This window comes from Toxotes jaculatrix, chromosome 12 (genome assembly GCF_017976425.1).
Source record: "Toxotes jaculatrix isolate fToxJac2 chromosome 12, fToxJac2.pri, whole genome shotgun sequence".
Lineage (NCBI taxonomy): Eukaryota > Metazoa > Chordata > Actinopteri > Toxotidae > Toxotes > Toxotes jaculatrix.
Window position 1 is genome coordinate 8,555,504 of NC_054405.1, and position 14,681 is coordinate 8,570,184.

General features: G+C 42.0%; 1 protein-coding gene across 1 annotated transcript; it reads right to left on the bottom strand.

The window, feature by feature from the left end:
• Window positions 1-1,509: 1,509 nt before the first annotated feature.
• Window positions 1,510-9,807, bottom strand: LOC121191284 (potassium channel subfamily K member 4). The gene is made up of 8 exons (XM_041052468.1): window positions 9,676-9,807; window positions 8,208-8,337; window positions 7,668-7,944; window positions 4,155-4,269; window positions 3,885-4,045; window positions 3,600-3,786; window positions 2,800-2,942; window positions 1,510-2,714 (listed from the first exon to the last, which is right to left on the bottom strand). The coding sequence occupies exons 3-8, from the start codon at window positions 7,854-7,856 to the stop codon at window positions 2,103-2,105; spliced, it is 1,407 nt and encodes a 468-aa protein (XP_040908402.1). The 5' UTR covers window positions 7,857-7,944; window positions 8,208-8,337; window positions 9,676-9,807; the 3' UTR covers window positions 1,510-2,102.
• Window positions 9,808-14,681: the final 4,874 nt, after the last annotated feature.

Here is a 14,681-nt window from a genome sequence, read left to right on the forward strand (position 1 = left end):
CAAAGACCTTGGATGTACTGAAGTTTACTGTACAGTTAAGTATTGGGCTGTTGTACAGAGGAAATGTGTCAGTGTCTGCCATCTGCTGGTGGTCTTCAAACAGAAAAAAAAAATCAGCATTAATATACTTAGAGTAGGAGGGGGTAATTATAAATTAGTAGCAACTTTAACTTTTATCCATCCGATATTTTGTGACATTAACATGAGATTTCCTTTAAAAAAAAAAGGGGGAAAAAGAAAAGAAAATACAGATAATGAAAGAACTGCAGGCACAATTTGCTGTCGCACCATGTTTGTCCTTGGTGCCATTTTGAGATTGAAACACCAAGGTAGAGTTACCAGCTAAGTATCACTTACATGGATCACTGAGGTGCTATAGCACATGCTAAGAGGGCCATATTGACCGCTTGAAGGGCATTCATGTAGTGCATCCACAATACCGTACTGTATGTACAGTATGCTATTCGAGTCCTGCAGCACACATCTTTCTCCACCAGCATAAACTGGTCTATAATGAGCATTAAAGCCACACCAATGTTTTCATCCTCAACATGAAATCATATATTTCCTGGAATAAGTTTTAAACTTAGGCTTATATTTGTTTGTCTTAGTGGTGTAGCTTTTAGCCATGATATTGGCATGACTCTATGGCTCAGTGTTGGTTTGTTGGTCAAACACTTGGGCCAGACTGAAATACCAATTTCAGACAATATAAATTTGTCTTAAAATATGATCAAATTATCTAAGATTGTTTGTTCATCTAACAATTATGAATAAACAATCTATTTTATCTAATAACATTGTATCATTGTTGAGAAGCGTCAGCTGATGTGAACCATGCCTCACAAAAAAGATCTCAGAAGACTTAAGATTAGCAATTGTTGATTTGCATGAATCTGTAAAGGGTCACAGTCATCTCAAGGAAAATGAAATTTTATCATGCTAACAAACTAAAGTAAGATGGTGAACGTGGTAAACACTATAGCCGTAAACATCAGTCTATTAGTATTAGCATGCTGATGTTAACATTTAGCTCTAAGAATTTAACAACAGTTCCCCCAAACTCAAAAATGCCTCTTCACCCGACTTGCAGGTTTTTATTGTTGAAAATAGAGAGATGGGGAATTACATACGACAAAGGTCCCGCGTCAGTCGGACACAAACTAGGAAAGTTCTGGTTCATGCTCGACATCTTAACTCCTTGGCCATTACGGCCTCATGAATGCCTCAACCAAACTTTAATGAGTCTGACACACATCTTTGACACACATTATTGTGCTTGACCCCAGCTTTGTTCAAAATTTTAACCTGCTGTTTCATATAAGAATGCTGAAGTTGTCCTCAGTTATTACCACTGCACCAGAGCACTAACGCAACATGTGTTGACAACTAATATATTTGTTCCACAGCTGTTATCATGTTTCCCAGAAGAAGCCAATGTGCCAGAACAACAGCATCTTTGTAATAATATACTAAGCATGCATGTAAGACTCAGCTCTGCTTTCATTTAAAAAAAATCTTTATTACATTTTTGCAGTACAGTAGGATTAATGCATTTGGCCATCAAAATGCAAATATTATGGTTGTACACAGAAGTTAGAAAAGTTTTGTCACATACCAAAAATGTACAATAGCCTGTTTAGTACCCGTTTAATTGTTGGCAGGATTTAAGAGTAACTCTCTCCGACCAAAGCAACTTCTCTTTAACATGAGCACCACACTACTGTGGTAAGGTTTAGGCTTTTCTCTCTGATTTCTTGCATTATTTGGATCAGTAAAAGGCAGGGAGGCCTCATGTTGAGAGAAGGGTAGTGCATTTCTGTCTTGGCCCAGTAGAGAGCAGTATCTCTTCAGATAGTAATGGGAGCATTGGCATAGAAATCACTTCATCATCTGTGATTGAGGCATACACACTCTCATGCTAAGAGCATTAAATGCAAACCACAAGTGGCTAAGGCTTCTGCAACATGTTTTCATCTTAAGTGTCTGTAAGTAAGCAGTACATATACACAAATAAATTGCTACACTGAAAACTCCTCTATCAGATTTTCAGTACATCTCATAACACTCAGGTTGATACTTGTGGAGTTTCTGCAACCAACTTAAATCTTAAGGTTCAGTGGTAGATCTGGAACTGGTTTGGGGTTTCCATTGGGCTCCTTCTTGCCAGGGCTGGAGCTGTTGTTTTTTGGGGTTCTCTGTGGAACAGGCCTCCTGTGGCGTCTCCTCTTTGGCTGACGAGAGCGTACAGAGTTGGGTTGTGTTGGATCCAGCAGAGGATCCAAATGTAGTTTACCACTCTGAGCATCTGAAGACTCATCAATAAATGCAAGGTTCTCCCCAAAGTAGTCCAGAGGCTGAGTCAGGTGGGGATCAGGAGGAGTCTCCTCCTTTTGAGGTTCTGCAGTTTTTTCTTCAGGCACTCGCTCGGTCTGAGTGGCCTGAGAGTCTGTTTCTGATCCAGACCCTGATTCATTAGAGGAGGAAGACGAAGAGGAGTAAGATCCAGAATCCGTTTGACTCTCCTGCTGCTCTTCTTTCCCCTCAGGAGCCCCTGTAGCTGACACACTGTGACCATGGCTCCGAGAGCCATGGCGGCGCTTTCGCCGGCGCCGTTTGAAGGGGTCATCAATTTTTCCTGGAATGCGAAAATCCACGGACATATTTTGGATGTTCTGAGTCCAGTCAGTGGCGTGGGCTCGCAGTTCTTCCATCTGGGTGAAGAGAGTAAAACCAGGCGTGATGGTGAGAAAGTGGTAGAGACAAGACTTGATGAAACAGACAGGAGAATGTAAGTACCTCAGCTCTGGTCTTCTTAGAAAGAACCCGAAGCCAGTTACCAATCATTGTCAGGATGGATGCAAAGTAGGCAAGACCCAGCAAGATCCAGAACCACACCAAAGGCTTGTACCAGTGGTCGCTCCCCGCAATTCCAGAGTCGCCTTGGAGAAGAAACAAAGACAGTGAAAGTAAACAGCAGCAGTCAGTGTAGGCAACACATTCATACATCCGTCTGTCCTTTTCTATGGAGTAAATAAACATTTAACATAGGAGACACTATGCAGCAGAATAGATGATCAATATTTCATCTCTTACAAGAAAATCATCCTGAATAATTGATGAGGTAAATGAAAATTGTCTTTGCTAAGTGAACTTAATGCATTACAACGGACGGGTATATTTATGGATGACTAATTAAGTTATACCAGCAGCTCATCTGCAGATCAATAAGTTCAACCAAAAAGCAAAAATATGCAAAAGCAAGTGCAGAAGAACGGGAACTACATTTTCACTTCAGATGCTGTGAACACACAGGGAGACGTCCCATGTAATTTTTTACTGATTTATGTATTAAAGCATGTCCAGTGATTACACGCCATCAGTGGTGTGCACACGGGGCTCTAAGTGTTAAAACAAACAAACAAACAAAACAGTTGTGATGTGGCCCTGTGCTCCTGTCTGGATGCAGAAAGAGCTGGTTAGGATTTACTGAATTGGGAACTCCAGGAAAACCCAGACATAATACCTCTCTCGTGCCTTATTCTCACCCTTCACCTCTAAGCTATGTTAAGAAACATGGTGGATAAACTGTTGTATACCTGCAACATAGTCTCCAAACCCCACCGTCGTTAGCGTGATAACTACAAAGTAGGCTGACTCCAGAAGAGTCCAACCCTCCACCTCTTGGAAAACTAGGATAGGCACTGCAACAAAGAGAAGGCAACCCAGCAGGATGGACAGGACGGCTGAGATCACTCGCACAATAGTGGGACTAACTCGCCATTTCTGTCAGCAGAGTGAAACAACATAGTGTGATGAAACAAAGGGAAGTGCATGTACAGTACAAGCAAAGAAGACATATGCAGCTCTGTTTGGGGTCTGACCAGGAAGAGAGTCTCTATTTTGGCAACGGTTTTCCTCAGCCCAGTACCCAGATGGTCTCCGACTCCAGCGAGCAGGATACCGAACAATGGGATTCCCACCAGGGCGTAGAAAATGCAGAACAGCTGCCCTCCCTCTGTCTTGGGGGAGATGTTTCCAAAACCTGACATGCAGGGCCAGAGGTTGAAGGCACGATCTCTGAACAGATTCCAGTCAAAAATGTGTCATCAGAATTAAGTTTAGTGGTTTTAATGGCTCTACTGGACACCTACCGATGGTTGTGATGATTGTCCCTGAGAAGAAAAAGGCACTGGCCAGATCCCACTGGCTGACGAAGGTGGTGTTGCTGCTGGGATCCACACCTGCACCGACAGCCTCCACCACCTCCTGCGATGGGATGGTGGAGAGGAGAAGAATTTACTGGTCAGTTTATGAAATGGTTCAAAAATTGATATTGAACTGGAAAATAAAAAGATTAGTGGGACACATTACACATGAATAAATGCAGTGATTTCAAATTGTATGTAAGTTTAATTTCTGACATGGTGAAAGGCGCACACATGAGAATGAATTTCTTTTTATTACCCAGTTAAAGATCAGTCGATTTATGACTTTACAACCAGCTCCAGGGTATTAAGTGCTCCTCAGGAGAGTCTGAAACTCTGTAGACAATGCATGGTCACGATCAACAGCAGGCAGTCACTGATAAAGAGGTGACTGGTGATGTACAACTGCGACGGCTCCATTCTGTCCCGAGTATATCGAACTGCTGCCAGCACAGATAATCTAATTCCCTGATCTAATTATCTGCTTTGTGTCTGTTGGTACTTGAAGACGTTTGTTAATTCTGAATTTAAAGCTGAATATGATGAAGTTGTGACTGATCACGGTCTCTGGAGACATTATCACTTCTAATAAATTAGAAGTCTATGCTTACAGAGACAGGGTTGTGTCTGCTCAATCCTGTCGAACTGATGTCGCTGCGCTCAACGTCTGTCCCAAATGATTTGGGAGAATTGATTGAGCTCTATTGATGTTTTACCAATGCTGTAATAATATTCAGCCTGACCACACTCAATCATAAAATAGATTTTAGACCTGCAACGTAGTTATTTTTTATTATTGATTAATCTGCTGATTATTCTCTGCTAATGAATCAATTAATAGTTTATTTAATAACATGTCATAAAACACAGACAGAAATCCCATCACGTTCCTATAAAGCCTGAGGTGACATGTTCAGATTGCTTGTTTTGTTGTCGAAAACTCAAATGTGTTCAATTTACTTTGAAACAAAACAAAGAAAAGCTGCGGGACGACCAGCACTGATCGACCACGTGGTCACACAGGCCTCCTCAAAAATAGCTGCGCCACAACATCACACACATGACCGACCACATTAATAACCAGTGGCAGAAAATGTACAACTGTACAAAGGTGACATTGCATAGTATGTGGCATCTCACATCACTCAAGATGAGAACAGATTGCAGTACGGGGGAACTATCTACCGAAGACCTGTTGAAACATCAGCTGACATTGGGTCAGTGAAACTTGACCCACAATGCCCCTTGTTGCACAGAATAACATCTGAAGAATGACTTTGTAACAGCTGCCTGGCTCGCTCATCAATAAGATTACTCAAATTCCTATGCAAGCTGTCATTAAGTGCATGTGTTCAGGGTTTTATGAGTGTGCTATGGTGCAACCGGGTGTATTTCTATTCTATTTCAGATATGCTTTGCTATTTGCTAACCCCTTTGAGGCTCTGCCTTGCGCCCTGAGACAGATCTTTGCACTCAAGTCCATTACAAAACCATAGCACACTGCTCATTTCATTTTTCCTACTTCCACTCCGAATACAGATTATCTCCATAAAGTTTCTGCCGCCCTCAAGTGTTGTAGGATGTCTACACTGTCTATACTTCTTTGCTTTGGCTGCCTCAGTTGGGGGCACCAGGCCAAAGCTGACTCCTACCCCATCAGATGGACACCACCTCCCCTCCAACCCCATCATTGCAAGCCCCCAATGATGGTTTCTCCAATGGCCTTGCCGCTCAGCAGTGTGCCAGGGAGAGACCGGATGCTCCCTTATCAGCCAAACTGCCAGTGGTAGCATGTTGGCTGTGCTGTACCGTCAATGGCTGGCAGTGGGACACAGGCGTCCCCATCATAGAGGTTTGTCTCCTCCCTTCAACGCGCTTGTGGTCCAGTGGTCAGCCATCACTCCTCTCCAAGAGGGACAGAGTGCCAGAGGCTGCCAGGTGGTACCACTGGCTACCAGTACGGCATTCCTGGCTAGCTCTCAGGACAAGCTCATCCACCAGCGCACTGAGATGTTGGTGGCAGCAGTGGCATTCCTCTGCATGTCCAAGGCCTTCGTCTTAAATGGCTCCGGTTCCAGGTGTGCAGCTCAGGTAGCTCCCCTGGCTGGGTCACTTAAGTCTAAAGGGTGTGCGGTCACTACTCCCTGATTGAACTTTGAATGCAAACATCTGAATCAGGGTGACAACACCACTATCATATAAAGTGACATTATGAAATAAAAAGAGTCATTATGAAAAGTGACATAAAACAAAAACAGGACTTGTCATTGGGGAAACTGTCTTTAAGAAATTTCTGCTTATTTAATATTTAACACTTTGGGGTTCACTGCTGATATTACTTTAACTCATATGTCCCCATTATCCGTTCAGTCTTTTCATTTAATCAGTAAACAAGACGCACTGAAGGAACGCATCAGATCTCTTTTCATTCAAATCAACAACATGTGGTCTGCTCGACTGAAGGCCCGCACTGTTTACTTCTGTTGTGTTCCTCAGGACCTTGAACCTTTTTGCAAATGTCAGCCGCTGCATCTATAGATCACTTTGCAGGCTAAAACAGTCATTTACAACGTTCATTCTGGAGCGAGGACAAACATCTCGGGATCACAGCACAGTTGCCAAACCAGCTCATAACGCACAACCTATGCATGACTCAGCTTTCACTCATGTACTCACACACACACACACACCAGAGCTGATCCATCCTTACATAGCTGCTCTGACCACACCTGTTATCTGCCCCTCAGTCGTGCTGCACTGCTCTACAGGGTCAAGAGGTTTCACTGATCAGCACTATACACTACACAAATCTGAAGAGTCTCCCTCAGGACCCACAAAAGAAAAAAAAAAGATTCAGAGTGTGATAACATTTGTTGTCCAGTCGAGCAAGTGAATATAAAATATGAGGCAGCGCCAGTTATCTGCCACATACCCAGCCAATATGTATTTTTAGCTACAAGAGGTGGTCAGTCTCTAAGCTTCAGGTTCTCTTTGGTGTTTGTTTATGTGTAAATAACAACAAGCTGCGACTTTGTACACTGACACAGTCACCTCTGCATGCACAGTTTCAGAGTCTCACACTCAACAGACCCTGTTGAGTGTGAGACACAAGCAGAAAACTAATAGAGAAAAAAATATAACCACAAAATTGAAAACTTTCAGTTTTTACCAATAGAATGTTCATTAAAATCATCAGCACAAATATATGTTGTATATTGTGAAATACTGAGTACTTTTACCTCTTCAGACCTGTGAAAGTTCTTCAAATAACACAATGTTAGGAGGAAAATCACTGTTTGAATAGCTCACAATTAAATTATGTCAAAGCGATAACATGATGGTTTACGTAACTGATGTGATGTAAAAGTGGTGTCACTGATACGTTCAAGCCCAGGATTGTTGATTTGTTAAACAGTTTCAAATTTTCCAGTATAAAAGCCATGAGAAGCTCTGCTGTACCTCTATAAGGCTCTGTAGGTTGTCTGAGTCGACACAGGTGAAGTTCAACAGGAAGTCCCGCCGCGTGTCCTGCAGCTGCATGTGCTTGCCCTCCTCTCGCGGAGCCTCCAGGGCGCGGAACACCACAGCACCCAGCACCAGGTAGAGAAGCACCCCCGTGAGGATGGCGAGCAGGGTGGAGCAGCGCATGGCTGCACCTCCACTCAGTTCGAACACAGGCTGCTGTTTCCCTTTGCCAGCCTCAGCGCCGGTGTGGCCTGGATCCCAGCTGCTGCAGCTGAAACATCAGCAACCACACGAACATAAGAGTTTCATACTGACCACACGCCTGCAGCAGCCGGACTATTAGCTGCACACGAGGCATTAAATGGACTCAAGCCTCACCACACTGCTGACACACAGCAAATGCAACATCTCCGATACAAAACCTGCCATCTGGCTTTAAACAGATGCGATAGCATGAAGAGCACTAAAACATACAGCAAATGACCCATGTCATGAATACACAGACAGATGGACAAACATAACACTTGAATTTACCTGTCAATCCGCCTCAGATGCCCACGCCTTCGTCTTTTCCAGTCCCTCTTAGAAGCAGATCTGAGGATGGAGTCCCTGGATCCGTAACCACTGGGGAGCCTGTCCACCTCACACTCTGAAGGAGGGGACACTAGATAGGTGCACAAAACACATGTTTTCATATACAAATTAGTACAAACCCATCTGTACCAATCATATGCACCATGGACGTTTTGTGACGAGACACAGCTCAGTTTTGTTGTTCCACGCAAACCTTGGTAAAAATTTAGGTGAAGAAAAGTTTTTTTCCCTTTAATTTCCCTAACGTGATGCTGATCAGCAGTTGGACGAGAGATATAGTAAAGTGTAAGTACCTCCAAGTACAGCAGAGAGGAACTCCAGAGACCTTTAAGATTAAGGAAGCAGAGGCCTGGGATGAGCGATGTCCGGAGGTGAAACACGGCTCAAAGTGATGATCGTCGGTTCAAACCAAGAAGGTATTCTCATTTAAAACTGAAACTGGAGCCAAGGCTCTGCACTCTGATGCATCTTTACCTTGTTAAAGCAATGGAGTTGAGAAACTGATAGATGTGTCAGACACTCCCTTTGTCCCGGAAATTTCGGAAATGATTTAAGTGGGAAGGATTTCATCATTTGGACCAGTAGGCCTGCCATTTGCAATTCATTCTGCATCATTGGACTGAAAGCCAGAATAAAAAAAAAAAAGAAAAAAAAAACAAGCTCCCATCTTCTAAAGTTCGGCAACTGCAGTTCTTTAGTCAGCAGATCCGCTGGTCTTGGTCCAAAATTAGAGCAATAAAGTGTCACACATTGACAGCAAAATATACACTTGCTCTCCAAACAGTTTTACAGCTGCTGGAAAGAAACAAAGGCAATGTCCACTTACTAAATTGAATACATCAGAGGAAGAATATAGCAGTGTGTGTACCCGTACTTACACTGGTTTGGTTGGATTTTTTGGTACACAGATACACTACATGTCAGCTATTAAAAATGTGATGAACATACATGTGTGATCACCACATATAAATTACAGTTCACGTAGAATTCATGAATTACTTAAGGAACATGATCCACATTTTTGTTTAACACAAGTATATATTATTCTAGCATATTCTGGACGAACTACACAGTCAAAATGAACATCTGAATGTTCAGACAGCTCGTCCAGCGTCTATCAACATGCCATCAGACAAAATGCATGACAACAAAACAGCTAAAATGCAGTTTGTCTACAGTATGTTTACCTCACACAGACCTAACACACAATGCCAGACAGATCATGCACCACTAGACAAAAGGAAATTGTAATACAGCTTCCTTTAAGTGCCAACAGTGCTTGCTACTGCTGCTGCAGCTGAGCCGTGGTTATAGTGATCCGGTTTTATTACCGTTTAGTGTCCCTCTGGGTCCATAAGACGTATGGTACAGACCAAACCGCCTGACAGTCCAGCTCGTGTGTGCTTACCTCAAAATGAAGGATCATAGGAATCCAGAGTACCAGTCGCCTCATGCAGAGTGTTTCATGAGTTCAGGCAGCCGCATACAGGAGCACGAGTGTGTGTGAGTGAGTGTGTGAGGAGGGAGGTTGTTGCTGAGCGCACAAGAGAAAAAGATACTCAATCAAACTGACTTTATATAGAGAGTGAGAGAGTGAATTAAAGGGAGAGGGGGAGAGAGAGCAGCACAGATGAAGATGGAGGTGATGATGAAAGATAGACTCCAGTTAGATGAGTTTGTTTTAAAGATTTCAGACAAATCTGTGCAAGAAAGCCCACATGTGAAAGCTCACATGTCATCTTATAATTTGCTTCAGTCTGTAATCATAATTGTTTTCTCCTGTGAAATAGTGTTAAACTGCAGGATATGTACAGTGGTAGTGGCTGCAGTCATATCTTTGCATAGCTATCCATGTCTCTATGGGATCAATTTTTAAGATTCATTGAGGTCTGATTGGTGTTACACTGCCAGCTCTGCAGGGGGAAGCCAGCTCAGCCACCCTTCACCCTCCACTCTCAATATCCCATCTCCCTCACAAGCTGCCTGACAGAACTGCTGCTGCTCTCTTTCTGTGTGTGTGTGTGTTTTCTTTTTAAAGGGGTGGGGATAAGGTTTCTCAGATAGATCCAGGAGACTGACTGAACTCTGAGATCTTCCTCTCACACATCATAAGCACCAACCAGGTCAGGACATTTCTGCTGCACATTTCAGATTCCTGGCTTCGAAGTTTAATAGCGTTATTAGATTAATTACACTCCATATCAGTAAGATGATTATCCTCAGGTTACTGTGTAATGTAATAGTTAGCCTAATTACAGTTTACAGTAGTATAGTTTGAATAGTTGCAACTGCCCTTAACTCTGAACGTCAGTATGTTCAGCCCACTTCTGTGTGTGTGTGTGTGTGTGTGTGTGTGTGTGTGTGTGTGTGTGTGTGTGTGTGTGTGTGTGTGTGTGTGTGTGTGTGTCTATATATGTGAGAAAAGTTTTTGCATAGTTTGCAAGCCGGCATGCTAACGTGCTTACAGTGACACTGCTAACAGGCAAATGCAAAACAGGTACAGTGGCAAGAAACAGGAAGTGAAGCCTTTGGATTTGTCTGCATTTCTGTGTAAATTTGTCTATTTTAACTAATAACACACAAATCATTAAAGTGTTACCGTCCATACTTAATACAACATTCAGACATTCAAAGTTAAAAGTGTGTGAACCACTCGGCTACCAAAAACTACCTGGAGTCAGAAGTTAACAAACCTGGAGTCCAACCATGAAACCAGATTGGAGGAGTTTGATTTAGTTCTGTTGCTGCTGACTCTAAATGCACAACACTGACACTCTCAAGGAAAAAAAAAATAAAAGAAGCCCAGAGACATAATTAAAGGCTTAAAGGAATCATTGGAACTGCTAAACATCTCTGTTCGTGAGTTTACCAAACACAAATCATGGTGTATGGTTTCATCATCACTGCACCTGAAGTTTGCCCAAAGAGCAGCTTGATGCTCCACAACACTACTGGGACAATGTTTTGTGGAGTCATGAAACTACAGCTGTATATATGGTGTGAAAAGGTCACTACACCAACGTGAAAACATCAGCCTAATGGTGAAGTTCAGTGGAGGGAGCATCATGATTTGGTGCTGATCTGCTGCCTCTGGGTCTGGACAGCGCACTGTCATCCAGGGGAAACTATTTCCCAAGTTTATCAAGGAGAGAGAAGCCACCTTTTGGAGTGGTCCAGTCAGAGCCCAGACCTTAACCCAACAGAGCTGTGGAGAGAGCTGCTCGCACTAGCTGAAGCAGTTCTCTCAGGAAGAATGCTCTTAAAAAGTAAAGCCAAGCTGGCAGTTACCCAAAATGCCTCTGTGAGGATCTAATTTATTAGTCTATTACTCAGCAAAACACGTTTTAAAGGAAAACATGAGCTGAAACGTGATCACCACATTTTATGAATGCACAGCTGAGTTAGGGGCTAATCAATCAGCAAACAGTCAAACATATCTGATCCCACACATCTCCACTCAGTAAAGTTCATTTTAACCAGGATGGGAAATTAAGTACTCATGGTATCGATGGATTGACTGGTTGCTTAAACATATAATTCAAACAGTTACCGTCTGAATGCTGCGTTTAATCCTTTCATGGTGACCTTGTACTGTTGCTTGTACCACCTCCAATTCCGAGTCCAAGTTCATCTCTGAACAACAACTCATCCCTCTTAGCCTGATATATAGCCCTGGCACACTTTGCCATTCTCACCCTGGAAGCTCTGCTGGTATTCTGCTGAAGACTCTGGCAACCACTGACTGAGAGGACCTGAACAGAAATCTATTTTTCAGCTCTGAGGAGAAAGAAACCTGGATTTGCATGAGTCTTTTGCATGAGTTTGAATGAGCTCGGTGCTCAGCGCTAGTTTGTCTTTTTGTTCTTTTTCTTTTTTTTTGTTTGAGGTGTGAGGTTGTGTCTGTGGGAGAAAGGCGACAGGCCATGACGGAGGCTCAGGTCACTGGGATCGAGCAGACTGAGTGATCCCATTAGCTTGGTGCTGTGGTGGTCGATGGTGAGGGTGGAGGACACTGAGTGATGGGGGTGCGCAGCTGTTCTGCTGTGTCACTGCAGCTCTTGAAGCTGTCAACAAAATGTGTTTAGAGGCAGGGGGCTACATGGACGTGGGGAAATACTCTTTCAAACTTTATGAGTACAGGAGTATGGAAAGTCCAATTGAAATCGCATGCTGTCCTTTTTTTGCAGTCACAAATAATGTATTTTTTACGGTATTTTTTAACACAAAAATAGGCAGCAAAAAGTAGGAAATATAAATCAGTCCTTTTGGTTTCTTTGGATTTTTTTTTTTCAAGGGAGAACACAGGACAGGATTTACAAAGCAGCCATGAAGACTGCTGCACCTGCTGCACCTGATTTACTGTATAATCAAAACATATTAAAGGCCAGTTGTTGATCTTTGTATTTAGATGTTATTTACCATAAGTATGATTCAGGGACTGAATTCAACCAATAAATGGATGTTTTACTTATGTAAATATATTTCTGTTCCTTTTAAGTAATGAGATTAAAAATGTCCAATGTTCTTTTATTGGGCATGAAACGGGACAACAGTTAGATGATCATGTGAAAAATTACCTTAACAGAACAATATCTCATGCAAGTTTTCACATTTCCTGTGCAGTGCCCATTAAAATGAACAATTCTGAACCATTTGGATCAAAACAATAAGTTTTGACCAGCACATGTGCAGGTCTGTCTGTTGCATCTGACTGGATTAAATTTTTGACACACCCTAAAATACAAGATGAGTTGCCCATATTTTTATTTTTTTTACCCTTTGCATAAAAATAACATCAGTGCATTTGTTTGCATATATTTGTTCTGTAATGATAATAAAATTTTATGGCTAGGTAAAGAAAAGGGATTTTTTTTCACGTCATGTAAAACATTAAAATACTGTATAATGAATCTTTTGTTTTTCTGCTGTATAGTACAACATGAAGCACATTTTAACGCACACTGATGTTGTATGTTGTTTATTAGTTTCGTAAGATGTCGCCTTAACACCTTAACAATGTTAGGTGTAATAAACCAATGATCTCTAGTAGCTAATCACTAATTGAGCGTATTACATTACTGAAGCTGGGTTATGAGTTTAATAACAAACGACAGGCTGACACAGTCATGCATCACTGTGTTATACCAGTGCATTACACTGTTACATCATGCTGTAATGTATTTAGGTGCATTTGTAATTAGATAGAACTTGACACATCTTTCTCCAGCTTTCCCTGCAAATTCCTGATCCATACCTGCCGAGCAGCAGAACTGGATTTATTTTATGCACTCGCCAAATAAACTGTTAAATACATTTCACTCCTTCGATTCAATCTGTGAGAGAGCGTCTGTCTCCCTGCTCTGACAAAAAAAAAAAAAAAAACTGAACCCAGGCCAGCTGCAGGGAAACAGGTGTCCTATTACTCTGGCCGCATGAATCATGACACATTGCAGCATGGAAATGGATAAAGGGATGATTATTTATTGTGAGGGAAGAATAAAATGCAGTAAGCTGTATTAAACTGAAAGCTCTGTGGAAGACAAGGGGAGGAAATCCTGCAGGAAAAGTAAAACCCTGGGCAGTTTTTTGAATTGCTCGTACAAAACGTTTCCTTCCTCCTGCAGGGAGAAACTTAATATTTTCTCAACGTCACAAATAGTTCAGTAGAACTCTGGAAGAAACACTAAAAAATACAAACATTACTGCATAGTTTCCTGAAAGGTCATACTGATATCAAACATGAAAGTGATAAGTGATCTCCACACTGAATATTAGTAATTCTGGCTGCTACATCACATCACAAAACAAATCAGCTTTGAAATCAGGTCACACAAACAATCATTCATGAGAGGAAGAAGTTAGAAGTTCTTACTTGTTGTTGATGATGAGTGGTTGAAATTTCAAGTGTCCTTTTAATGTTTATGGGTGCCTTTGTTAGCAAAATGAAGATAAATCAATTAAGGTCCCTCCAATGAAAAAAACAAACAAAAAAGAAAACACAGGAGACAGATTTTGGAAGTAGATCTGAACAGAGAAAACGCTATGCTGAATTAAATCGCTCCACATTGATTGGCCCGATAATAAAGATGCTCACAATTACAGCTAAAGGAAGGTGGCAGTAAATAAAAGAGAGGGAGGGAGGGGACAGGCAGCAACGTGAGGAGGAGGAGGAGGAGGCCTGCAATGCTATTATGAGCACTTTATTTTCAATTAAGCCTTCTTGCATCTACAGTAAGCTCACTTTCTGCCATTTTTGATGATGCAGGAACTTCTTGGACTGGAAATTGACTGGTTAGCAAACGTCTGCAACTTTGCTGATTTAAGGAAAGATGCACTTTAAATCAACAGAGGTAGAAAACACGACAGAGAGAAAAGTCAAATCAAGTCGTACAATGAAATGAAACGAGATAAAGA